This window comes from Lonchura striata, chromosome 8 (assembly GCF_046129695.1).
Source record: "Lonchura striata isolate bLonStr1 chromosome 8, bLonStr1.mat, whole genome shotgun sequence".
In the NCBI taxonomy this organism is placed as follows: Eukaryota; Metazoa; Chordata; class Aves; order Passeriformes; family Estrildidae; genus Lonchura; species Lonchura striata.
This window is the reverse complement of record NC_134610.1, coordinates 26,928,160-26,956,123: the sequence shown is the minus strand read 5'-3', so window position 1 is coordinate 26,956,123 and position 27,964 is coordinate 26,928,160. Positions and strand designations below refer to the sequence as shown.

The following is a 27,964-nucleotide window of genomic DNA, read 5'->3' as shown; positions in this document are numbered from 1 at the left end:
AGTGATGAATATTTAGGATTACAGGCAGCAACCAGGAGTCTGTTACCCAGAGTTTCACACAAAGGAAGGTGATGATGTTCATGTGCTCCTGTAGTGAAGACCTGGAAATACATCTCACTACAAAATGAACCCATTTGTGTAAAAGTCTCCATACATTTCTAAATCACAACAATGCAACAGTTACATAGCTTTTCTTATGACCTACTTTCCCTTAACTCAGGGCTTGTTGCAGTCAGTAGATTAAGCCTGCAGAGACTCAAGATGAGAGGGAATTGGATACTTGCTCAGTATAACTATCCAAAAAGAGACTGGAATGCTTCAGGATGGCCAAGCTCCTGGCTTCTTTTACTCCATGAAGAAAGCTACTTAAAGAAGCTCCATGTTGACCAATGAGATAGCACAGCTTGCTGAACCTGCTTGCCATTTCCTGCAACAACTGGATTGTATTTGCATTGCCCAAATTATCTGTAATAGACCAGAAAGCAATTTAGCTTACCTTAAGAAAGAACAGCACCCATTAACAGAGAAAATCTCAATATGGTGCTGTTTAGGTGTTTTGTCAGCACTTTCACCTCACGGCTATATTATCCACAATTAGAAATTCAATAGTTTTAGACTAAATACAGCTCAAATAATGAAGGTATTTCAGGTGAAACCATTAGGAAAGTGCAAATATTAACTGAATGAACACTGTCAAAATGCAACTGTCTTTCACCTCTTCATCCAAACAGAGGAGAAAGCAAGAGTTTAGTTTTATCTTGAAAATGTATTATTAGGTTTAAATTTTGCATAACAGAAATTTGTTGTGGAATGTAGGGGAAAAAATAAAGGAAAATATTAAAAGAAGGTCTTACCTAAACCTAAAAGAGGTCTAAGAACCTGAGATTTGATCTCGCTCAGTTTGAAATAAAACCTTCTCTCAGTAGCAGCCAACTCATGCAAACTGGCAATATATCCCATTACGTTTTTGTCAACTAAGGCCAGACAGTTGTCACCACCAGCTATCACATTGCTTATGTACCCTATCTGAAAGATGAAAAAGAGAAAAAACAGCGGCTTCAATGTTTTTCTTTTTACAAATTTAAAATTTAAAAAATAGAGTAATGCAAATAAAGCATATTTTGAATAGCACTAAGTGATAGTAAGCATCAATTACTTTCAGTGACAAACAACCCATTCAGTACTGGCTTAATACAAGAATGACAAATGTTGAAGATACATTTATAGCCACTGCTTTTCATTTTCCTGACTCTGACAGAATCAAAAGACAATAAATAGACCACCTTTTAAGGTGGCTCATACATACAACTATTTCATGTTTAAGAGACAGTGACTTTAAGTTCAGTCACTTTAGAATAATTTCTCATACATTTCTCCTACGAAACACAAAGAATATACTTTATTAGAACTATGATTGTGCTCTGAACAGGTCCTTTCTGGATCTGGAATATGTAAATTTATTGATAAGAGTCCAGTTCATTGACACTGCAATATTCCTAATAGTAGTACTTGCTTTCCACAGTAATTCAATGCAAGATTCTTATCTAAGGTCAGCACAACTGCCACCAGTGCACTGGGGTTCCTCACTAATTTTGGCTCACATGCAAAAGTGAGTAATTCAGAGTTTGAGCTCTACTTTTATTTTCTTAATTGCTAAATAGAGGATTCCTTTGAAACAGAGCCAAAGTTGTTCAACAGGCAAGCAATTCTTATATGCAAGAGCCTACCAGTGACCCTTGAAGAGAAGGGAATGGCTAGCAACAATCTTACAGAAGGCATACAGGTGTGTGTGTCTGCATGCACATAGACCCAGTGTCTAAATCTCTGCCCTTCCTCAAAACACTTTCCAAACAACTTTTCTGCTCAATTTAGGGAAATAGCAGTGATACCCAGAGGTGCTAAGGCAGAGACACTCTCTACCCTCACTATTTCCTTTTTGTTACCTTAAACTCATGTTGGTCTGAAACCACACACAAACTGGAAGAGGACGTGCAGAGTTCACACCGCTACCTCATGTCAACCTCAAGGCACATGTGTGATTCAACTTCATGAAAAACACTGTGCAGGGGCACCTCCTGTCTCCCATTAACAACAAATGCACATTTTTGCTCACATCACCCTTAGCACTCATGTGAAAGGGAGGGGTAGGGAAGGAGAAGGTGCAGAACTCACAGGGACCTTCTGCCCAGTCACAAACAAGAGGCAGAATATCAGAATGGAGTAACAGAACAGAGCAACCAGTGGCCTCAGCCAGCTGAGAGACAAGAAAGTGAAGAGCAATAGCACTGAAGACTGAACACAGACTGGTGAAGCAGAGCACAATAAGAGTGCATTTCTGCAGCACGCACAGATGGAAGGAAATGGCCACTAGAAACACCTCCCTGTCCCTCAAAGAGAAAGGAAGGTCAAGAAACAGGCAGGGGAGAGATCAATACTAAATCAGCCTCTTCTCTGCCTCCCATCCAATGTGCTCCTCATTTGACTACTAGGAACCAACCATGGGGCTTGACACCTTTAAAGCTCATCAAGCCACCAGCACCGTGCTGTTTCCTAAGAGCACCAGTATGATCTGACTCAAAGGAAAAGATACTCACCTTGCTACAAGCTACTAACAAAACTGGACACTTAGTACAGCTATTTTCATTCAAATTATTTTCTGTTGATTTCTCCTGGCCACAGTAATATAATCCAGGTTGGAAGTCTTTCTCATCTGCTAAGAAGAGAGAATAATCTAGTCCTGCCGCTGTAGTCCAAATACCATCACCGCACACCTAAAATTCAGGAGGAAGGAAGGCATTAAAAATCATCACCCAAAGCTGGAAGGAGAGAAAAGTACATAACTCTTCTAGTCACACATGTACATAATACACCTGCCAAGACAAAGTATTGCAATGATCAGTCAATTTTTCAACTTCAGTGTCTCATAACAATTAAACTCCTTGTACATATACAGAAAACTTTCCAGTTTTCTTTCTAATGGCTGATTTTTTTGCCTTTCAGTTACAAATCAGTTTTATTTTTAAATGGGCATCAAGTGAGTTTGATTAAAGTTGGAACACTATTCTCCCCTCTGCATTTAACTAGGAAATGTATATAAACTTGGGAGACAGTCCATCTGCTGTAAATTAATTTGCATAAGGCCTAAGCAGGAAAATTATGCAGCTAGCTTTCCATTAAGATAAGCACTAGAAAACATGGGAAAGTCTGTGGTCTAACCCAAAAATTGTTATTTTGCTATTCACTCAATGTGATGAAAAATTCAAAACAAAGAGAAAACCCACTGCCAAAATTCTGCAAAGCTCCGGAAATATGGAAACAAACAACAAATGCGGCCATGGTCCAGCCAAGTTAAAAACACTAGAAACAACAGTTTAGAAAAAAAACAAAGTTCTGGAGTGTTCAGAAGTTTCAACACTGCAACATAAGTATCAGAGAAACCAAGCATAAGGTAAAAGTGAAATCTGATAGGAAGATACAAAGAGTCACATTTCTCAGTTCTGGAACTTCACTGTGGTCAAAAACCAGAGGAAGTCTGTGTAAATGATTTCTTGGGTAGATTTTTACAAGCTCATCTAAAGATCCTTTCACAGCATAAGCCAAAGGGCTCTATTATTAACTAGCACATAGATCCATGAACAGGTCCTTCTCAGAAACTATTCTGCATTCACTTATATAAGAAGAGACCCCAAAATGAAAGAAGAAAAAACACAGAAAACAAAGTACCTTTGCAAGACGAGGGACAGTTGTTGGAGAGTTCAAGTGGCCAAGCTGGCCAGAGATATTACTGCCCCAGGAATACACCTGCAAGAAGCAGTGCTGAACATCAGAATGTACATTTATATGCATGGAAACATACTGAACTGTGGTAGTACAACACATCAAACACAAAAGTCAAGGCTATAGGAGCCATGTACTGAGAAGCATTTCCTTAATTTTCACTGCCTTCCTACATTCTGAGATTGTCTTCTCACATTCAGAAATAGAATGCACCAAAGCAACTCACAGCAATCTTTAAACATAATGTTGATGGTACATGCAGAACTTGAGCAGAAATAAAATTTACATTCCACACTACTTCCATGCTGCCTCCTGCAAACAGGAACAAAAGTTTAGAAGCAAAAAAACCTATAAACTAGAAAAGACCAAACATGATAATTATGTCAGAGAAACAATAAATGGTGACAATCACTTGTACCTGGGATTTGGCAGTGAGTGCTAAGGAATGATGGCCGCCAGCAGAGAGGTGAATCACTTCCTTACCATCAAGGCTTTTCACACAGAGTGGCTGAAGCCTGTCAATCCCCAGAACCCATAAGGTGAGGGAAGAGGAGTAGAACGTAGGAAAGAGAAAAAATATTATCAGAGGTACTGTTAACGCAGAAACACTCAAGGTTTTATCTCCTTCCCCAAAACAATTTAGAAAAAACAAAGATATATGGAACCTTCTGGCAATAAACCAGCTTAAGTCAAAATGGTCAGGAAGGGCAAAAGTAATGGCAGATCTCACCCCAATTTGGACAAAGTCGAAATATCACCAAAACTGTTCCTGATTATGAAGGGTAAAATTGGAACTGATTGATGCCCAGTAACAATACAGCACAAAACATAGTACTTGGAGAAACTTAGGTCATAACACATAAAAGAACAAACAGACACTGCATGGCAGATGTTTAAATTTGAGAAGCTGAGACAGTTCAATACTCAAAATTTTCTAGCAAACTACTGAACAAAAAAAAAAAACATTTTTCAAAGAAATCTCACCTTGGCAGAACATCACCATGCCCTAGCTGTCCTTCTTTGCCCTTCCCCCAGCTCCACACCTCTGTTCTTAGAGAGGGCAAAAGAGCATCAGCTTCACCACTGTAGGTTGGAGTCAGAGCCACAGTCCTCATTTTTGCCCGTCCTACCTTCCGTAAGAGCCTTGGGGAAACTGAGCAGAGGCCAAGAATGAGAAAAACTTCTGATCATTTTGGTAAATGTATCACTCAGATTGTGTGTTACACAGTAATTACTTAATAGCAAGTGATCAACACTTCTCAAAGCAGGTTTAATTCAAGCCTGAGAAGAAAGATTGACAGCTAAGACAATAGGGTATGGATACAAAGAAGGAACATAGATGCTAAAACCAGGTAGATGTCAAGCTGCTAAAGTATAGTAGACATAAGAGAACCAAGCAGTTATAATGAAGTAGATGACCCAAAACAAACTATACATTAAAGTGTTTTGAAGCAAAATATATCCTTGCAATGAACACAAGACTTCAATACTTCCTAAACCTCCCCTCAAATCCAAGATCAATATAGAACTAAACCATATACACATTCAGAGCAATTAACAGAACTAAAATCTGTGACAGAACAAAGTCATTAACTTTGAAGTTCAGCAGTGGGAACTGGAATACCTGTAGGTCCCTAGCTCAAAACCAGCTCAATGCAGTGCAGATTACAGACCACACAGATTTTTATCAGCTACAAAACCAACATGAAAGATCATTTGGTAATATGACTCCTCCAATGTGCTTGCTTTACCTTAATTTAACAATGAAGACCATATATATGTAAACCCACTGTTTTTAGTTTTCTTAGGATGAAGTATCTGCTAGTCTTCACTCTCTCCACTGCTTTCAAGCCCGAAGATATCATTTAGAATTCACACACAACTTGGAGAGATCATGAGATTTGTGTTTAATAAATATTTGGGTTTTTTTCACTTATAAACCTCCACATTATTATAAGTTTTTCAGTGTTTTTTCCCCAACATGCTTGTTTACCTTGTGACAACAAGCCAGGTAGGGACAGCCTTCGACTCCCTCCTTCAGATTCCTCTTCTCTAATATCTACTAAACTGGAACTCTTCTTCCCCTGCATGGATTCCAGCCTGACTTGCTCTTCTCGACTGTCCTTCAGAGCTTCGGGCCCCGGGGACCTGCTGCCTGGCTGAGCTCCTGGCTCACTCGAAGAGGTGCCATAGAAGTTCATGACTTTCTTCAGGGACAAGGCTCCAGCCTCGTAGGTGGCAGCGACTCTCACCCCAACCGCTGAGGCACACGAGGCCACCAGGCTGTTCAGGGTGGAGGTGCTGCTACCCGGAGGGCCAGGGATGCAAGCACCGAGCTGCTCCTCTTGAGATGGCTGAAACCAAAGGGAAATGGGAAACTAGCAGAGCACACAGCACAGAACAGTAGGATGATGATGCACATCCACTATTCAAACTATGGGCCAGACTGAAAACCATATAAGGTTTATTATAAATGCTTACTGTAAATTACAGATATGTTATAACTGTATATAATATAAATTATCTAGGTTTTTTATACTTAGGTGTACATCTATTGCTCAGAATTATTTTTTTAAAGGTAGCACCAAGCAACATTTCTAAAAGGACTGGGCTTTGTCTGTTGCACCTGGCTTGTAGCTCATCCATAAGAGACTGCAAATCTGGAATTTTAAATACCAACCAAAAAGGATCTTTGCAAACAAATATAAAAAGGGATATAATTTTAAGCTTATTGCCAACTTCTTTGCCACCAATGAAAGTGCATCAGTAAGCATGTTCCATTTTGAGAGAGACAAGTTCTCTTTTCAATATGTTAAAAGGTAAACAGCAATTCATGGATTCATTTTGCAAGGCCTATCTTAAAACCAGACTGGGCTGTGTCCCCTTACACCATTGTTGTATCCATACAAAGTCAGTAATCATCAAGTCACACTAGGGACAAACTGACTGAAGGCAATTATTAGCCCCAACACACCATTACCTGTAATAGCAATCAGCTGAACCACCAAATAAGAAAAAATGCCCAAAATGACCTCTGACAAATAGTTTGAATATTAAAACAAAGTCAGCAAAGTCCCATTTTCCCATCTAATACACAATGGAAAATGGTATTATTACAAGCACTACAGCTCATTTTATTCTGCCAAAACAAAATCAATCCTTGACTTCTTTAAAGCTTTAGGTTAAAGGGCTGAGATGTTTACTTCATCCTATTTCTAAAAGGCATACTCGGCAAAACAGGAAAGAAGTTTTCATTTGTGTAGGAAAGCAAAGAAAAATGAAGGATTTTACTAATGCTGAAACACTATATTAGACCTCATCTCTGCTCTTCACCTGTATGTCAATTGATTCAGTGAATCAATTCCAGTCTTGATTCCTGAAACTGTGCAAGGAAAAGAGTGCTCTGGAAATATGCCAGGAACAAGGAACTGAAAAAGGGAGCATGAAACTATGTGCCTCGGTCATTTCTCAATGCTGGAGTTCTTGCAAGGGTCTGAAGAGTCCACAACTGCTAGAACGCATTCATAATAGCAAAAAGCAAAAGAAAAAGCAAATGTATTTACACAACATTCATTTTTCTAAAGGCAGTTTTCCTCAGAGTAAGAAAGTATAACTTGCTGAACTACCAAGTTACTGGACAGATTTTAAAACTATGGGAGTTTTGTTGCCACCAGAAGCAGTAACAAAAATCAACTATTTTTTAGGTATTGCAAAATTTATTTCCCAGAGAAATAAATGTGGAGAATGTTTTACCACAATTACTAAAAAAAAATAAATTTATGACTGCACAACACTTCAAATTGCAAAAGAAATTCTCGTAATTCCAGTGTCTGTTTTGCTAATTACACCACAAAGCAGCAGGGCTCCTCACAGGACAGTGGTTAACTAAGGACTGCCAGACTGTACTGCAAGATTCTGGATTAGTTTTCTGTCTAGTAACTTTTGGGGTCTATCTGCTTCCCTTTACCCCTAATTACATTTCCTTTTTATTTCCCCCCTCTCTAAAAACCAGAAAACAGTATTTTGTCAGGGAGCCACAAGCAGCTCTTGAACCATCATGTCAAGCATTTTCTGATGCTTACTAAGAGATGAGTACTTGACTGTTCTGCTATAGCATCAAAACAGTGCTGTTGAATCATTTTCCATGCTACACAAAGTAGTACTTACACATCTCCCACTGGTTTTTATGAGTTTGTGCCTCCCCAACATTATTAACATTAGAAACCTTTTGGTCAAAGCTTTTAGCAATTTGCAATCCAGAATTTTTAACTGATTGAGAAATCAGATGGATTTGTGAGGGATTTGTTCCAGGTACAGAAATTAAACCTATACATTAAAGGTAAATTGGATGAGTACCAGTAAGATCCACTGAATCCTTCTACCCCACACAAATGGGAATCCATGCATCAGGAAACAGAGCATGAAATTGGCTTATGTGGTTCTGGTACTGCAGATCATCAGGAGAGATTAAAGCACTGTTAAGGCTGCCCACAATGAAGGCTCACAATTGAACAACAGTGGAGGATAAAAAAATCTTCAACTTAAAAGTTGAGACTCATCAGTAAAAAAGCCACTTGGAAACCGTAAAAATACCACAGCTATATTAAAGTTTTTCATTTGTAAAAAGAGTAATGTTGTCACATATGCAAGAGAAGTTATTGCAAATTATGAGCTGTGATTAGTGATTAGGTACTAACCTGTTCAGGCTCTGTACAGATGTTTTTATTCAGGCTCTCATTTAATGAGCTATCTGACAAACCAATTAAGTACTCTTTCACTTCTTTTTTGTCTGAGAACAGAGTGTTTCCTGAACTAGAAATTCCACTATCTTCCCGTCCATCGCTGCTGGAAAGGCCACTTGGTCCCTCAGATTCTAAACCAACAAGCCTATGTTGTTCCACAAGTGGTTTCTGAAAGTCTTCACTTTGGCCAGCTGTTCCACTTTTGCCTCCAGGGGTGTCTGACGATGGACAGAAAATGTGGTTTTCTGGCTGGTTATCAGACAGTGCTACACCCAGTGGGCAGCAGTGACTATCTGAAATGATTACATGATCTTCCTTGTCTGTCATGGTAATGAGAGGCTGACTGCAGTGATTGCATCTCTCTGGGATAGGCTTCATTTCCTGCACAGGGAGACATTGTACCAGAGCCAGGCTGTGGTAGGCTCCACAAGCAATCTGGAGCACAACACGTCCTGCCAGGTGCTCTACCTTCTGCGGCTTTGTCACTGGGAAAGTTGTTGTTATGAGGCCGAGCTGGCAGCCACTCCCCCAGGCCCATATCTCTCTGCTCAGCGATAGTGCCAGTGTGTGCTCCTCTCCACATGCCAGCTGCAAAATCCGTACTGAGAGCAGAGGGCTGGTTTCGGAGTCACAAATGCTGACGAGCTGGGGCTCTGGCACACAGGGCTCATTAGCAACGGCGCACTGGCCAGCAGAATTGTCCCCCCACATGTACACCACACCGCTCTCCGTCACGGCTCCATTGTGGAAGCTGCCAGCTGCCACTGTAATAATACGGTGTCCAAGCAAAGTATTTTCTAAGATAGGACTGTTAGCACATTCCTCAGGCTGTGACTTCCAGGGCAGCTTTCCAAAACTGTAGACCTCTCCACCTGGGAGGGCAGAAAAAAGAAAAGCAAATCCTAGTATGAGTGTAAAACCAATTGTTAAACCAATGCAAAAATACTGCTTCAGACAAACAGATATGAATTCCTACCTTAGTCGAGGCTCAGCAAAACTATAGCTATTGATATAAGAAGGCTGCTGGTTGCTCTCTGTAATTGCTGCTGTAAAGTTCTACACCTCACGTTAATGTAACCCTGTGAATGCATGTACTGTTAAAATAAGTAATGCTTTTTTTGCTAAAATGCCAATTATATTCCAGTCAAGTGAGCTAAGTGTATTCATTGGTCCTTTCTAATTTAAGAACACCATAAAGACATACAAATGCGTACGAAAAGCACAAAGTACAGTCCTCATAATTCAAAATACAGATCTAGTATCACTTCTAAAAGAAAAAAACTTGACAGTAACTGAATATTGCTATTGTCCCAGACTGTTTCAATTAAGGTGTTTATTACCTTCTGTTAGAAGTAACCCATGATGGATTCCAAGGGCTGCCTGTAACACTGCCTTTCCACTGAGGCCTGGAAGCCTTTCTGGAGTCACGGAGCAGGAACCAGCCTTCCAAACATAGACCAGGCCTCTCTCTTTGGCTCCTTCTGCCTCTTCTGAGCTACAAGGATTGAATGAAATTGGAAGACAATCAGAAGTTTTCCATGGTTCAGTAATGCCTATGTAGGAAAGGCTTAGTAGTTCAGACATTACTTCTACCTTCAAGCCAACATATTTAAATTAGTATTATCAAATTGTAAAGTAAATGCTATTTAAATGAAAAAGTAAATGTCTTCTGTCCGAAACCATAAGTTTTTTTCTCATTTGTACTTTACCACATACCAATTGCTCCCATTAATAGTGTGTTTAAAACATTACATGTCTAAGAGCTCATCCTTTATACACTTTCATTTCTACCTCTAAAGATAGAAATGAAGTTTTGATTGTTTGGGTTTTTTCCTTTTTTGTAAATTCTTAATGAATGTTGCAGATTCAAATGAGCCAGTTATTCAAACCAACTGAACCATGAAAAAACAAATATCCTGAAAGACTGCGCAATAATCAGGGCCTGCAGGAGTGACTGGAGCTATGCAAACTTCAACACACTGGGGCTTGAATGCTCAGTCAGCAACTTCTCCAACTCGGCACAAAGAAATTCCTCGGAATTTTGACAAGCCCACAGTTTTAACAATTTGCAGAATCCATTGATTTAAATACAAAAAGTTATGTTAAGCATCAATATAGACTAGATTAAATTAAGACCAGACTTAAAGTTAAATTAAGAGTAATGATTAAGTTTCCTTAGAATTTTATACAGACTAGACTGTTATCCCCTCAGAAAGAAAAATAATAAGTTTAGCCCCTAATTTGACAATAGCCAAGTCACTCACTCCTTGCATAAATCAGTTCTTGCACCTTGACATGAACTTGTGAAATTAAATATATTAAGATGGCAAGGGAAGCTTTGACAGAATTACAGCCCTTGACTAGAAGAGATGGCACAAGAAGTAAAATGTACTGGGAACCTGCGCCAAACCCATAAAAAAGCTATTCTGATACACCACACTGCAGGCAAGCATATGCAAGTAGTCCTACTCCTGCAGGCCATGGATTTGTTAAACTATGTATTTTGTTAACTGTGGTACACAGGATGAACACCTTTACACAATCTGCCTCTGAAACATTCAAGTTAAGAATAGCTAAGAAATCAAATTATCTCTCCTAGCTCCTGTGTCTATCCCAAATATTTGTTTTTCTACAAAATGAAAAGAAAAAAAAAACAACTTAAAAGGTGACAGTCTTGAACTCTTCTAATATTCAAGTAGTTTATTCCATAAAGCAAACAGACTTAAAATGCAGAGTCTACCTTGCATTTCAAATACATAAGACTTGTGTTTAGAATAGAAATAAATTAAAAAAAAACCAATCAAATAATATATACACAAAGAAAAACAAAAGCTTAAAAATTTAATATCCATATAAGGATATTTCAGCTAAGATAAAAATACAGATTTTACACAGATAGGCAAAGCACTCCAAAGAGCACAAAATGAGAATAATGAGATTTTCATCAATATATTGTACATCAAATCAGTTCAACATCCGATATTTGTGCTTTTATCCATTTAACAGATATTCAGAAAGCAGTCTAAAACAAATTTGGACATTCACATAACAAGATTTGTGACAAAAACATCTGACCTCTATCAAGTATCTCAGTGCAAGAAACATCTACTGCAGGGCTACTGATCCAGAATCAGAATTCACAGGTGCAGATACCAGACAGGATGTCCTGTTCACTTGGGAATGTTATTTTCAAGTTTGTAGCCTGTGGGTATGTCTCCAGAAATTACAACAATCAGCTTAAAAAAGAAGTTGCTGTTGTAGCAACTTTAGTGTTCCAGACACAACTGAAGCTAAGTTAGTAATCTTCCCTTTAGTGCAAGTTTTAGTACAAGTTACATAAAGAGTATGCTGATATCACTCAATTTTCCTGGATGATAATGAGCTGGCCTATTTCAGGGAGCCTCTGTGGTTTCACCTAGCTGCTCATTCTTACCTTCTTTCCTGTGAGTCCATCTGTCAGTGGCAGCACTCCATCACCACCAAATTGTTCCTCTTTCAAAAGGAACAATATAATTTTCACAAACTGAAAAACATAAAACCAGCTATTTAATCACAAATAACATAAAACAATAACAACAAAACCCAAAAAAACTCCAAAAGTTTTGCTCCTGAATTCAATAAATAAACACTTCCACAATGCCAGGATGGTTCAAGTATTTATATTTAGTTCACTCACACTGAGTTGGCAGACAGAAAATAACAGCCAGACTCATCCTAACTACTCAGCTCACAATGGGTCTATTGTAAGGACAGAATGAACAAAACCTCCTTCAAAGGCAGAAATTCACATCAATCTCTCTATACAATTCTCATTACACCACTCAAAGACCACCAAATTGATTCATTTTCAGTCATAAGACAGAATTCAATATTCAGCTAAATTTAAGGTGAACAGATTTGCATGAGCAGAAAATTATTAGGAGCTGAATTTGTAACTTAATTCCTGAACCAAATCACACATCACCATCAGCAGGTGCAATTCTGCCTGAGCAGAAATGCAGAAAGCAGAGTTCAAAACATTTCTTCATGCAAACTGGTAGCCTATGGAGATAAAGACAACTGTGGAAGGCAAGGGAAAAGAAGTGGCTGCTCTAGCTACTATTTCATTCTCTCCGATGTTGAATTTTGCACGTTTACCCTCACACCTTTCCATCCTCATGAAGATAACTTTGTATTACTTTTCTTGGAATAAAACAAAGCTACAGTTAATCTTTGTTTCTTAGGATCTGTTTGGCTTCTTTTAGTATTAAAACAACTGTAATTGCTCTTGATCTACTGCCTTACTATATGAAGTATTACAATTTTAGTTACAATAATACATGTGTATAATCACACTTATTCAAACAAAGTTTCACATATAAATGCTGTTGCTTTATTATAGTTGCTGTCTGATATCCACTGTAACAAAATCAGAAAACAAATTAGTATAAGAATTAAGACCCAGAATAAGTAGCTGAACCTTTTGGATACAGAAATACATGTGGCCAGTCATGAATAAAAGAGACAAAACATAATCAGATGTGTAACTCTCATACAGAAGTTTCAGTGCACACTTGGAATCAGTAATTACTGAATTAATAAATAATTAAAATAACTAACAAAATCTCTCATTTCACTGGAGTGCTCTGAATAATGAATTACCAAGGACACCTTCACATACAGAAACAACACAGCATACAAACAATTCCAGCCTTTCAGATACAGGACCCGATTTGGGCTTCAGAGTTGGCAAAGAACAGACCTCAAAAAGATAAAGATTTGATAACATGGTATTGTGGTAAGTCATATGCACCCTGCTCTAAAGAAACCCAAAAACCAGAGCATACTTTCTAGGAACACAAAGACAAACTAGTCACCAGAAAGATATGCTTTCAAGACAGCCTCTCCTTCCTCAACTACAAAAGGAAAAAAACCACTTACAATTGTAAAAGTTAACTTTTAAAATATTAACAAAGGAAGTCTCACAAATATAAGGGAACTGTCACGCGATGCTTCAGTAACAGAGGTGCTGATGAAACATCAAAGGAAAATGGAAGCACATTTTTGGAACCATAACTTGCTGATGTGTTCTTGCTCAGAGCAAGTAAATTTAGGGTTTTCTTTAGCCTACTCAAAACCACCTAACCATACAATTCATTCTCTTGAAAATACTAGCACCTCTCCTTGGTGAAGGACACTGGCTTCAAACAAAACAACTCAGTGGATCACTGAATCAAAGAGATGAACACTTTGATAGAGTAACTGAAGTACCAACAAATATACCATTTACATCGCATATAGTTATTTGAGGTTAAGGAACTGAGGCTTAAAATTCTTGACTTCTAGAATTTATGGACTTTTTTTAAGGATTCAAAGAATTTTTTTCATTTTCATGAGCCTCAACTGCAAAAAAAATTAATTTGTTACAACCAGAAGGTTATATGACAAGTATAATAAAGTTAAAGACAGGCATTTGATTAGCTGTTTTGCAAGATCTCCCTTCAAGGCCAAACTGAAAAGCTATTTACATAATTATTAAGTAAGAAAGCTGCAACAGGGGCAAATTAGAAACTAAGAGCATGATACGACGGCAATGACAGATATTCTTTTCTTTACAGAAGCTCACACTTCAGGTTGCATTACCAAGCATTTATGCATATAAGGGAAAACAAGAATCAAACTGTTTTCTTTCCAGAGATGAGACATCTTCAAGACATTTTGCAATCACTTTCAAGTTCAAGCTCTTATTCACTGCTAGGACAGCACAATATTATTCCCATTTGACAGCTAACACAAAATACAAGTTGCTTTGCTACAGGTACAAACTAAGTAAAGTAATTTTAACAGAAGGTTTCTTCCTCCCAGCAGAAACATGTAATTTTCCTTGCTTATTCTCACATTACATCTACGTTATTTCCTTTCCACTAAGATTACCTGAATTGTTATTACATTTAGCATTCATGGAGGTGAACATCCAGGCACAAAATAACTCTCCTGCATGGAAGTTCAGTGTGATACCAGCACCTTCACTGCTCTGCCCATACTTTCACTGTTACATTTTTCTTTCAACGCTGCGAGTGGAAAGCAGTAAGGAGTGCCAATTATGAAATGGATTTGTGCTACAGACAGATGGTCACTGGCATGACACTGATGTCATACTCTCCACTTACAAAGTTAAAGGCAAATTCTCCAGAAATCAAACACTACCACACTGTAACAAGTGCCATGGTTGGGAATGACATGGAGCAAACACTTCTCTCATGATCACGCACTGTGCTCTTTGCTGACCATTTTTAAGTGAGCACCACAGGTACGAAGGTAACCTTACATTCACTGCTGAACAGCAACAGCCGGTGTGCCCCCGCCTTTGAGAAACACTACAACTCCCATGGGCCTCATGTGCTTACTTGCTGGTCAATAAACACTGCAAATATTTCTACAGCTTTCATACATGTTTACTTACACATTTTTAATACATTTGTTGCATCACATTTAGCAATAACTTGCAGGACCAAGACTGCGTGTTTGTTATACAGAATTAGCTACTCAGGTTCTGAAGAGGTGATCTCCAAGCTTCCTCATACAAAACAGAGTTGTCAACATCATTTACTGTTGACAACTGTGGCTTACATACAATGTGTGACTAGTTAAAAAAGCCCTTGCGTTTTGGTCAGCACTAACCACTGCTTTTAGCATTGTGTGATTAAGACCTGCTCAGAACAAAACAAAACAACTGGCTACTGAAAGACAGTAGTGATTCCTTTGGATGAGGCAAGGGTGCAAAGCTTTTAATGCCAGTTCTAGTGGATGCAGAATGGTAGCAAAATAAATCAGTAAAGAAGTCAGGGAATAAAAACCAACACATGTGAAAATTATCTGCTACAGCATGTAATTAAAAACTTAAAATTTACCACACTCGAAAGAGACAATTCTGAATCTCCTTCTGCCCCTTTTTCTTTTGAAATTACACCTTAATTTTGCACATTTTCATGCGCTTCCCCGTCTGGAGACAGTTCACTCTGCAGACACTGAAAGCGGTAAGTAAAGCTAGTTTACATAAGCTGCAGCCCTACAACAGCAGTGGTTAACTACACATCATCTCCGACCACTCCGGTTGCTCCCCAGTTTTCGTTCTGGAAGAGCAGGTCTGTGACAGTGACAGGACACTGTGTCACCTTGTCACCTGTGCAGGGCACTGCAGAACCATCACTCAATGCGCTCCCAAAGCTGAACTGCATTGACCCCGAGCAAGCAAGGCACGCAAAGGGACAGGACTTTTAAACGCGAGTGCAAGGAGATGAGGGGCATGCCAGTTACAGTTCGGCGGTCTCTTTCCACCAAGAGGGAGCGGACCCGACAGAACTACACCTCGAGATCTCTGCTGTACCAGCCCACGGCAGCGCGGTTACAGCTGCAGACCCAGGGTCCGTCAGAGCTGCTCTTCCTCTCGCCACGTCCCGGGGCGCAGCCGGGCCGGCGCGGGGCCTTTCCGTGCCGCCGGTGCCGCCGGGCGCTCCCGTCCCGCAGCGCAGCTGCGGCGGCCGCGGGGAGCGGCACCGCCCTCAGCCGCAGCCCCGCGCGCGCAGCCCCCCGCGCGCGCAGCCCCCCGCGCGCGCAGCCCCCCGCGCGCGCAGCCCCCCGCGCGCGCAGCCCCCCGCGCGCGCAGCCCCCCGCGCGCGCAGCCCCCCGCGCGCGCAGCCCCCCGCGCGCGCAGCCCCCCGCGCGCGCAGCCCCCCGCGCGCGCAGCCCGCACCTGTTGCGCTGCGCCGCTCGCAGCCGCGCGCGGCCCGCAGCCCCTCGCGCCGCCCGGCTGACTCACGCGGGGGCGCGGGACGCGCAGGGGGCGGGGCCAGCGCAGCGCGAGCGCCGACGGGTCCCTGCCCGGGACAAAACAGGCAGAGACAGTAGCGACACGTGGGTGCGCGTCGGGAAGTCTGCGAGGCGCAAGGAAAGAGCCCGGAGCCGGCCCGGGAGGGATCGGTGACAGCGCCAGCGCCCGCCTGACCCTTCCTGCTCCGCAGACCCGCCCGTCGCTGCTGCCTTAACGGGGAGCGGGCCTGTGCCGCAGCTGCCGCAGGCCCGATGTAGAGCTGCCCCCGAGGAACGGCCCGGCGTGAAGAGCGGCGCTGCCGCAGGCGCGTGTGCGTACACGTGTTTGTGCCAGTCATGCACACACGTCTGTGGGTGGTATTCCACAGGCATCTGTTTCACAGAACACATTTAAATATGTACACATAAACACACCGATGTGTATATGCACAATATGCGTCTACACCTCTGTGTGTATATGCACATACATATGCCATATATCTATAGATACACATCGCTACATGGGCATATACATGTGTTTCTATTTGAGCAAGTTTGGTAAAATGTGCTTTTAAAGTTGTGCCACCTCTTAGTCGAGTATTTTTTATGTTGCCTGAAATTTCATTTAAAAACTATGGTTCTAAAGACACGTATAGGCTCTCCTTTATAAATTCTTACATTTTTTAAGGATAAATATTAAACATTTCTATTAGAAATATTTAATAGTTCTATTTCTATTAGAGTGTTTCCTCCACTAACTGGAATGATTACTCCAGTTTTGGGTTTTTTTCAATAACAACAGTCATCAGCTTTCTTTAGTATGCTTTCTTCATTTGTCATCTCTGGCTACCTGGCAAAAGTTGGATAACTTCTCTTTGTGACAGTATTTCCCCTCTACTCCCTGATGTGCAGACACTGGGTGGTCTGGTTGCAACAAGACAGAGAAATTGTTCCTGGCTTCCCAATACATTTTTGCTTTAAAGAAATAATTATGCTCAATGAAAAAGTGTTATTCTTGAACATCAAAACAGTGAAGCAAAGGGAAGATTTCATGTGGTGCATTCAAATGAAAACTGAAGGACCTAGTGGGTCAGCAGAAAAATACCACAAGACGATGTCTGCTCCCTCAGCCCTTGTCATTTTCCGTGTGTTAGTCCTAGGAAGCTGCACAGTGAGTCCTGCTCATGCAGGACTATATGAAGAGGACTTTTGGCTGTCCACATCCAGGGTAAATACATTCCCTTCTCTACAGTGGGCAGGATTAATCAGTTTGCTCTGGTTTTTCTGACATATGGACAAGACCATCAGCTGCAACTCACTGCATCCCTTGGACACGTCATCCAGCGGGGACAGACGGGTCCCCACATAATGTAAATGCCAAAGCAAGGGCAGTCAATGTACAGCTCCTGCAGAAAGCACAGCTCAGACACAGTGCTCAGAAAATTCACCTGAGAGCCCAGAGGCTGAATTCTGAAGCCTAGAGCTGCTACAGGAAGGAAGGAAATCAAGGCCTGTTCCTGTGTGAAACATATCCCTTCATTTTCCAACTTACTACACTGAGAGTTGCTTAACTGAAAGAAAGGCGTACAAGCAGAAAGTCTGGATTTATTAATTCTCCAACTTCCAGTATAAAAAATGTTGGCTGTTTTTGGAGGGCATATACCAAAGGAACTGAAGTCAATGGAACTACTCCAGAGGTGCATTTGGAGTTTCAAAGGAAAACTGCAGAAATCACAAGACTCTTTGAGGCAGAGATCTCATGCAAGTCATATGAACTGTTATTACAGACACAGAGGGATGAGGAGGAGCAAGGAGAAAAAAAGAGATACAGTTTAATTTAAACAGGACAACATGGGACACATGCTGTGTGTAAGTGCTGTCAGACCAGGATGCAGCAGCTGCTGTTCAGAGAGAAGAAGCTCCCAACAAATCCAAGGCCTTCAGCACATGGAAGCAGTGACTACAGCAGAGGTATTTAATATCATATTGTGATACTTCTGCATTGAGATAGGGTAAGCCTGGGTGCTGTCACTTGTGGGAGTGCAAAGCTGTCCCACTTGCTTCTAACCAGACAGCACCAAACTTTGCAGCTTCAAGCTTGTGAAGCTACTGACAGAGGAATCTGTACCTTAGATGACAATAAGTGCCTCCGATGTGATGAGCAAGAAGAGAAGATTGCACTCCAGCAAGTTCTATGCCAATGAGAGGTTGTAAAACAGGGCGGTAGGCAACAACCTACAGTTCTGGAGGAGGCAGCATGCCACAGATTGCAAATCCTGTGTTGTCAAATTATAATCCATTCAATATTGCTACTTGGGAGGAGCTTGAAGCCTGCTTGCCATTCATTGCAACCTTTTTTATAGTTGTGTAGTGTACAGCACTGTTATGCTGTATGGGCCAAATTAACAGGCTATGTAAATTATACAGTGGTGAAGAAGGAGGTGAGAGATGAGGGATTAAGGGGGAGAAGAATACATAAATGTAAACTTCCTGAAATTTCACTTCTGCATTTGAGTTTTGGTCGCTGCCCTAACAGGTTATTTAGAGATGAATAATTAAAGGGTAAGGGAGAACAACATCTATTTAGAATGATGCTGGCAGAAGTACCCTCTGCAGTTTCTTCCCCTTAGAGCCAGTACTGAAGATCTGTGACTGGTAGAGAGAGAGATGAAAATGATCTGCGTTGCTCAAAGCTGCTGCAGTTGAGAAGAAAAGAAACTAATCAGTAGAATGGTAGTTTGCCAGTGACACAATTTGTTCCCTTTTCCTATGCCAGCTGTTACATGTAACCAGAGCATCCCTTTCTCTACCCTCTCCCTGCAGCTCCACACCCTGCAGAGCTGGAGGTACAGCACACAGGGACCTTGGAGTTACACTGATTCTTTTCAGGAGCAGGATGTTGTGGAGAGGTTCAAATGGGTGAGGTGCAGCATCCATAGAGCCAGAAAGGAGATATTTTATCCTATGGTTATTCCAGCCATGAATCAGTACTTAATTACTGAATGACCTGCTACTAGCTTCTTGTTCTAAATCGAAATACCAATTTCTTTATGAAGCAGAGACAAGACATCCCATTTGGAGCTGCCACATCCTATGTACATCTAGAGAAGCTGTGTGAAGGATCCTGTGCAACTGTGTACAAGGGGATCAGCAGGTGAGCAATACTGCTTTCCCAGTGCTTGCTGAAAACACCTCCTATGGCAAATCAAAAGTCCAGTTTTGCCTTTAACATGATATTTACAAAGCCCCATCCCAATTTTTCAGGGAACTTCTCCACTGCAGCCATGAAGGCACCACTAAAACTCTTTGATCCACAGCAATGTGCCAGGAGATTGTCTGGCTGAATCAGGGAGGGAGCAAAGGTTTTCCTTTAAGTGAGGGATCTCTGCATAATTGAAAAATTGGGCATGAGGTTATACTGCCATCACAGAGGGGCAGTAAAGCTGTGAGAAGGTGGGGCCACTGCTCAAAACCATGCTCCAGCAATACTTGGACAGCAGCACAGTGCTTCTTTGGCCAGGTGGGCTAGCTCTCAGCTCTCTGCTAATGAGCACAAGATGGAGGAGGTTTGTAATTCCCTTCTGAGCTTGGCCTGGGTGGGTCAGCAAGCCCTAGAAATTTTGCTTGGGTGTTTGCTTGGGAGACTGTTAGTGTTATCATGCCAAGCACTGAGAAGCTTCATGTGACTTTCTACTGTGACCTGACAGGATCAACAGCCAGGTGGTGGCACTGAAAGTGATCAAGCTGGAGGCAGAGGAAGGAGTGCCCTTTACAGCCATTCGGGAAGGTAAAACACAGAGAAACATCACCCTTGAAGAGCATTTGTTTTAACCTGGAAAAGCTCCATGATATCTCCCTCAGTCCTTTCTTGCCTATTCAATGTGCTGGCTGTCCTTCTCCCAAAATCCTGTTTCCTTATCCTCTCATAAGGATGTCTTCATGCTGGGCTGGACGGGCATGCAATGGACAGAGAAGGAACCTCTAGCATATGTGCTTGTGAGAGATGCATCAATGCCTGTGATAAGGCAAGTGCCAGCTGCAGCCAGAGCAGGTTCTTTCTAGCAGTGTCAGGGCTCCCTTGCACCTTCTGCTTGCTGCCTCCTTCACAGTTGCTTTCTCACTCCCTCTAGAAACTGCATAGCCCTCTAGAAACTAGACAGCTTTTGCCACTGCTGCATTGGGCAGCTGTAGACTTGTTACTACAACCATGACACTTTCCTAGATGATACCTGGAGCATCACAGATCCCAGCCTGAAAAGAGATACTTTCAATAAAACTGATGTTTAATAACATCTGTCATTTCAGTCCAGTGAGGAATTCTTCTTCTCAATCGACTTTGTAGAGCATTGGGCAGATTTCTCAATTTCTTGGAGAAATAAATGATTTTGTGCAAGTGCTTGATTTTGGCTGAAAGTATTTACATTTCCCTACAGACTAAGTTCACAGGCCTGCTTGACTGAGGCTTCTCTTTTCATCTGCTATACAATCCCAAGAAGACCATAATCTGTTTTCTTCCATACACAGAAATATGCAACTGTTGTGCCAGTCTGTTTTATGGTATTAGTGAAAACTATCCATGTAGGATGACATACATGAGGTTCTTTCTAGTTCTTACTGCACTTGTGAAACCAGGGTTAATCTTGTGACGGGGATGGAGAGTCAGGGACTAGATGTGCCAGGTTTCACAGAGCAGCAGGAGCACAGAAGGACTCTCATGGCAGGCAACTCAGAATAACAAGAGAGGTCACTGAATCCACTCCAGGTTTATAACAGTAATTAAGAAAGAAAGCTGGACTAAGTCCTTAGTCCGATTCTGTGTGAAAGCAGAGACATACCTAAATATGCCTATTTAAAAAATGGCTTGTGTTATGTTTCCTATACACTCATTTGCTGTGGTGCTTTTGCTCTGCATTTACACTTGTAGCCCACCAGTAAAATAAGCCTTAAAAGCTTTATCTGCATTGAACTAATGATGCGCCAAAGATCAGCACCCCTTTAACATGCTCTACTGGACAGGCTGAGAGTCTTAACTTCATTCATTATGGGAGAAAACAAGGGTGATCCTATGAAGGGTCTGCTTTAAGTAGGTCTTTTGTGTACTGCTGAGCTTTGCAGCATCTGACACCTCAAATTTACAATGTAAGTCAGTAGCAAAAACAAAGCACAAGATTTATTAACGCAGTGCATTCTCTGCTAGCCTGGAGGAATGCGCTCCCCTGACAAAGAGATGCTTCACCCCAGGAAGCCCCGCAGAGACAAAATGCGTTTCAAGCTCGGTTCTGGCAGTAGCACCTGACACCCCAGCAGGGGGTTGTAGAAGCAACAAAGTGAGGAGCAGTTCCCAGAAGCCTGACTGAGGCACAGGCACTGAATCCTCCATTTTACTGTGGTCCCTCTGTGCTGCCCCTCTGGAACAGTAACTCTGGTCATATGGAATTTTTGAGGTATCACAGAGTCAGGCTATCATGTTCTGTAGCAGATGGGCTCTAGCCAGAGTATCTTTACTAGGTGCATAGGCAAGTGTGCAGCATGTTTAATATAATAATAACCATACTGCTATGCACTGGGAACATACTGGTGGTAGCTAAATGGACTAGTATCAGTAGCAGAGGCAGTTTAGCTGTAGCAACACCAAGCTCTGTGCAAGAACTGCTTTACAATCCAGTAGTTGTGCTGAATCAGGCGTCCCTTACTGCTCAAAAGTCTCAGAAGTGACACAGGCTTGGGCCAGAGCTCTGTCATACGGTGTAACTCTGGCAGTAGGGCTTTTAGAACCAGGTTAAATTGTTATGGTCGCAAAAGGCAAGTGCTAATCCTGTATCAATTTGCTTTGTCGGCATGAAACTCTTCAATTATCTTTTTCAGATTGTGTGAAAAACCAAAAAGCAGCTTTTAATTGTGACCAAAACTCTGTCTCCCACAGCTGGCCCTTGTTCTGTTTTGTGTGCTTCAGCTAATTCAGATGAAACAAGATTGTATGCCCATGTCTTATTTGAATGAAATTTATAGCACTGCATGGTCTGACAGCAAACTAACTTGGTTTTAATCAGCAGCAAGAAGTGGGTCTGGAACAGCTCTGAAGCTATTCTGCTATGTCAGAAGCAGAAATAAAATCTCAAGTCAGGGACATCTGCTTTTTGGGGGCTTTGGGGCTTCTCTCTGTGTAGTTTGTGTTCCCTGTCTGTGAACAGCTGGGTCAGATTCTTCAGTTGTGCCAGCAACCTGCAGGCAAAGTAATCCCAGCTTCACTTCTTCCCCACATTCCTCCTCTGTACAGAGTTACTGCTATATTGTCTCATACCTAAAGTAGCAAATAATTAAGCTGTGCACACTGAGAAGCTGAGTTTCTGCTGAGAAGCTCCTTTCATACATGTTCTGACTGGAGCCTGTTCTAACATAGCAAACTCAATTCACAGCCAAAAGACTCAGAAGGCTGCAGCTCTTGTCTTAGCATAAGTCAGTGCTCTGTGGTCTATATAGGGCCAGGGACTCTGCCACGTGCTGCCCTCTGCATCACCACACCCTGGATGTAACAAGGCTTGGCAAAGGCATGCCAGGACCTAAGGACCAGGGACACACAGTTGCAATGATGCTTTTGGATAGTTAGGCTGAAAGAAAAGCATGCCAAAGTTTTATAAATACAAACAAGTTACTATTCACTCAGTAGCTTCATCATCTCTGTTCTTAGAGTTTTTAACCAGAGACAGTAACCAATATGCACAGAACTAAACTCAGAATTTAGCTTATACCTACAGCAATTTCTTTTTGCAGATTTTTGCTCTGTTGTTGTGAAGCTGGAAACTGATAGAGACAGCTTTTCCTGGAAGTCTCTTGTAAGGGCCCTGCTGAGGGCACACACCAGGAGGCAGATGGGAGAAGAATAAGAAGCTCAGTGACAGGCTGGAGGCTGCTGCATTCTGGCTCTGAGAGCTCCCAGGTCCTCCCTCTCAGCATTTACCTTGAAGAAATGACTTCTCTTCAACTTATAAGCTGACACATGGGAACTGTGAACTGCTGTTTCTGACAGAGGCAAGATCCCACCTCTGGGAGATGGATGGGCTCCTGCCAAGCCTGAAGCACTGATGCTTGCTTCTCTGCAGAGCTGTTCCATCCTCCTTCAGGCTCAGTAGCTGCTACTTCTTACAGAACTGCCAAGTCTGAACTATTACTCCCCAGTTTTTTATTTTTGCTGCCTTGTTTTGTGCACGATCTCCTTCCATTTCCAGCAGCAGTAAAGTTGATCTTCCTTTTGTGTTTTCCCAGCTTCTCTTCTCAAGTGTTTGAAACATGCCAACATTGTACTGCTTCATGACATTATCCAGACCAGGGAGACACTAACATTTGTCTTTGAGTACATGGTGAGTTGATGTTTTTCTAGCTTCCTGTGGAGCTAGTACTGGGAAGTATTGGGAAGTGCCTGCAGAATGAATTTACTGCACTATAAGACATCTACAAAGAAGCAAGTTGTAATGCTGTAGTGCAGTGATTGATTTTCCTTCTTGATCTCCTGCCTTCCAGCACACAGACTTACTCTTTTCTTTCTGCATATGTGACAGCTGTATGCAAAAATAATTCCATGTCTTGTGTCCACTGGGGTGACATTATTTACCTCCATTCCTGTCTTGCCAGCACAATAAAAGTACTGTTTTTGAGCCACAGCAAGGATAGGAAATAATGATATGAGCTCACATCCCAGCTGGGGTCAGATTTGGCACTGACCCCAGTGGCTTACCATAACCAAGCTGTGAGCTGCTCTCATGGGGCAACCAGGGTACCAATAAAATTCTCCACTTGAATCGTGCTACTTCTCCTGCTTTCACAGATAGCTTCTGTATTTTCTTTAGGATTAGGTTGACTATGTCTTCTTATTGCAGCTTTATGGTTAGTTCTGGCACAAGTATGAATTCTGTTAACCAGCAGCTTCAGGTCACAAATGCTGGGTGAGATAACAGGCCAGCCAGGTCTCTGATATGGCCCAGAACTTAAGCACATGCTTGTGTGCTGCATCAGATGTTCACCTAGGTGAAATAGGCAACTTTGTAGCAGTTGCATATTTTTCCATTTACAGAAGGGGTGTTGTTGCTAGAGGCATTTTACAGCAGAAGCTTTGCCTCAAGTTCCTCTCTTTTATTTAGCACACAGATCTAGCACAGTACATGGGCCAGCATCCTGGAGGACTCCATTCATGCAATGTTATGGTGAGTTCCTTAGAAGACTTATATCCTTTATGGCATGAGGAAGAGTTATTTTCCACTATGTATGGTCACTGTAAATTACTTACTAATATATATTTGTTGCATATATGACAAAAACTTGGGAGAAAATCTACTTTTGATGATATAACAAACTCCCTCTCAGTCTCTAAGCCTTTTTTCAGTTAGCCACTCTTCCTATTTCCTGAGCCTACAAGCGGACATTTAGCTTTTGTGAACAATGACATCTTGTGGCAAGGATATCTATCTACTCAAGTTTGTGTCCTCTTACTGTTACAGCACATTATTCATCTCTCTAATTAAAAACTCTCACATCTCACTCTCTTCTAATTTTGAACTATCTTCATATTTGCAGTCATTTAAGTCCCTTTTGTTTCTCCCAAAGCTTTTGGGATTGCTTGACTGGATCTGAGCACAGCAAAACATGTACCCTCACTTTATAGATTGATGTTATAATAGTCTCCTGCTCTCCTTTGTATGCTTATTCACATTTAATTAACTTTCAGGACTGCTGCTGCATGCTGGCTTAAGGTTCCAGTGCAGATATCCTCAGTGAATGCCTGGGCCCTTTTCCTGAGCAGCTTCAGTTAATTTATCTTACAGCTGTCAACAATAACTTTGTATCTTATCAAACTGCCTATTCATCTGGCTTTGTCAGATCTCTCTGAAGTTTCTCACTGTCACTTGTTATCACAACTAATCTAAATACTTCTGTCATCTTCAAATGTTGTCACATTGTTCACATCTTTTTCCAGATAGTTGTTAAGCAACACCAATTCTAATGAAGTTTTTTGGGCCCTCGGATTTTAAACATCTTTAAAGCTCAGATACATCTGAGATGCAGTGTAGTAGTTTTGGCACAGATCTCAAGGGTTCTGCTACCAGACATGCTCGTAAAGCACATGGAGCACATGGCTGTAATATGTACTCACTGGCAGTTCTGTGAATAAACACTAGCCAGCTGCTCTGCTTTCCTGTCCAGAATACTCACTGTCAGCAGGAACTGAACTGCAAAATTATTTACTGCTCCTTCAGGAGGGTCATCTAGCTTGTTTCATTTTTGCTGGCAAATGCAGTTTGTTTTTTCTGAGTGATTCCTATGGAATATAAGTATGTAGAATGTTATAGGGACAGTTTTCTGGTACAAAAATGACCTATGGGTGTCACTGTTTTTCCTCCTCTTCAGGTTAAACCTCTGGTGAAAAATATCTTTTCTCTGGTGAAGTCTTATTACTTTTGCTGTGTTTTCTTTCTATCCATTATCCAACTTCATATTCTGTTTCAGCCCAACTTATTTTACCCCAAGCTTATTTAGACTATGATGATGGTGGAAGTTAGATATTTATTTATTGGCTTCCTTTCTTGCTTGGTTTTCTTCTTCCTTGCTTGCTTTGTTCACCATATCTGATTTGCTGTATTTTTAAAATCAGGTCTTCATTTTTTCTCCCAGCTTGAAACCAACAGTTCCCTTTGCCAGGTCAGTCAGTTCCTGCTCCACTGGTGGCATGTGAGGTGGTCATGGAACCCAGTCATCTGGTGCCATCTAGTTCAAGGGGGCAAATCTTCAGCTCCTTAGGCTTTCATTTTGTTTGGCTCTGTGCCTTTGTATCTTTGTCTTGAGCACTGCAGCTAGCACAGCTGCTGTTCTGAAAGCTGGGGTCTGTATTTTGGCAAGCTGACCTTGCTCCTGCAATCAACAGTCAATTTCTAAAGAAAAGTTAAATTTCCAAAATGTGCATTTATGGACCACAGTTAAACTGCCCTCCTGGCAAAATAGTCTACCCTGAAAATCTCAGAAAGCTGTAAGGCAGTCATAACCCACCAGAGTTTTCTCCTCCTCAGCCAGCTCTACTAATTTCTGGGATTTTTACTGGTTTCTTACTTGCTTTGTCTCTGCTTTGTTCCAGGGTTCTCCTAAAGTTCAAAGTTAATGTATCAATGCAAAGTCACACAAAATCATTTAGGTTTTTTGTTGGCTTTTTCCAGCTCTTCATGTTCCAGCTTTTGCGCGGCCTGGCTTACATCCACCAACAACACATTCTTCACCGAGATCTGAAACCCCAGAACTTGCTCATCAGTTGCCTCGGTGAGCTCAAATTAGCAGACTTTGGTGAGTCACAGTTTGGATACAGCTGTATATCTGCTCAGGCCAAAGCTGTAGCATGCATATAGATCTGTATCCACAGCCAATTAAGGCAGAGAAGCATAACCTTTTCTTGAACTTCAGGAAACTATTTCTGTGGTCAGTCCAGCTTTTCTTGTATTTATACTGATAGGTGCAGGGATTAACCTCATTTAAGTCAGAGCAATTACTGCCATGTAAAACTCGCTCAAGAGAACAAAGAATCAACCCCTCTCTGTTCAGAAAATAATAAAATGTGTAGAGTCCACAGCAATGTGTGACCCAAAAAGCTTTCTTGGCATTGGTTTGGGATAGCTACTTTAATCTCAAATGATAAAGCCTTGCAAAACACAGCCTATTACTTGATTTGATCTGCCCCAGAGGTATATTCCAGAAACACTTTTTTTGTCAATTGCTTGTAAGCTGCATTGAGATTACTTGTGTTTAAAGAGAAAATAATGTCATGTTTTCAATTTTTATGATCTATGTACTGTACAGGTAGAAGAACTGTCCTAACACAGCATTTTTTTGTTGGTTTGGTGGGGGTTTTTTTGCAGGCCTTGCTCGTGCTCAGTCCATCCCCAGACAGACATACTCCTCTGAAGTAGTGACACTCTGGTACCGTCCTCCTGATGTGTTGCTTGGAGCTACAGCGTATTCTTCTGATATAGATATCTGGTACTGACCAATACCAAAGCATCTGGGGTTCCCTGGGAAAAAATTATTTTCATCTGAATAAATTACATCAGCCAAAGTTACAGTAGATACTGTTGTAAGTAGAGGAATTAACACCTGTGAGCAGTAAATGTGTGACCAGTGTGGAGTTTTGTGGAAGTTTCATAGAAGTTGTTGGAAATGATGTCACTACATCTCAGCTATGAATTGATATAAACATCATCTGATAATATTGATGAGAGATATGCATCTTGTCTGGTAATGTGTATGGAGCATTTTTGTCTGTCTTGCAACAGAACACTTTTGCTCAATGCAAGTGTATCTGTGTAGTTGGCTGAGTGAGTAGTAACTCTCTGCAGAATTGGCTTTGTGGAAAAACAATGGATCCACAACTGCACCATCAATTACTTAGACCTTGGTAGCAGAATGTGGCATTAAAGGGCTTCTCAATGAGTCTGGAGATAGAAAGGTGTCTGAGATTTTAATTATTTCTGTGATATTTTGTCCTTCTTCTCAAAAACCATGTCTCAGATGTGGTTTGTATTTCACTCAGGAGAAGGGCTGTGTCTGTTAAAGCCTTGTTTCCATATGAGCTCTACCCAAAAATCTTGATGTGTTTGGGAATCAAAAGGAAACAAGCTTCACAA

The 27,964-nt window shown here is 41.3% G+C and overlaps 2 protein-coding genes across 3 annotated transcripts in view; one reads left to right on the top strand and one right to left on the bottom strand.

Annotated features, from left to right (window-relative positions):
* Positions 1-16,345, bottom strand: part of ALS2 (alsin Rho guanine nucleotide exchange factor ALS2) — a 36,939-nt gene extending 20,594 nt beyond the window's left edge. The window contains exons 1-11 of one of the 2 annotated variants that reach the window (XM_021555454.3): positions 16,252-16,345; positions 11,953-12,042; positions 9,860-10,014; positions 8,475-9,391; positions 5,771-6,131; positions 4,762-4,930; positions 4,196-4,292; positions 3,724-3,801; positions 2,595-2,771; positions 855-1,026; positions 285-465 (exon numbers count right to left, since the gene is read on the bottom strand). In XM_021555454.3, coding sequence (XP_021411129.2) covers positions 285-465; positions 855-1,026; positions 2,595-2,771; positions 3,724-3,801; positions 4,196-4,292; positions 4,762-4,930; positions 5,771-6,131; positions 8,475-9,391; positions 9,860-10,014; positions 11,953-11,972 — 2,327 coding nt within the window. In that variant the 5' untranslated portion in view covers positions 11,973-12,042; positions 16,252-16,345. Of the gene's footprint in view, positions 1-284; positions 466-854; positions 1,027-2,594; positions 2,772-3,723; positions 3,802-4,195; positions 4,293-4,761; positions 4,931-5,770; positions 6,132-8,474; positions 9,392-9,859; positions 10,015-11,952; positions 12,043-14,432; positions 14,896-16,251 lie in introns of those variants that run through there. The other variant, XM_021555455.3, reaches the window with a different exon arrangement.
* A 1,813-nt stretch (positions 16,346-18,158) lies between these two features.
* The window catches only part of CDK15 (cyclin dependent kinase 15), a 34,510-nt gene continuing 24,704 nt past the window's right edge, over positions 18,159-27,964 (top strand). Inside the window, 9 exon segments of the mRNA XM_077784830.1 lie at positions 18,159-18,278; positions 19,084-19,123; positions 19,126-19,226; positions 19,364-19,461; positions 20,015-20,094; positions 23,571-23,665; positions 24,443-24,505; positions 26,507-26,630; positions 27,200-27,320. Of these exon segments, the coding sequence (XP_077640956.1) occupies positions 18,159-18,278; positions 19,084-19,123; positions 19,126-19,226; positions 19,364-19,461; positions 20,015-20,094; positions 23,571-23,665; positions 24,443-24,505; positions 26,507-26,630; positions 27,200-27,320 (842 nt within the window).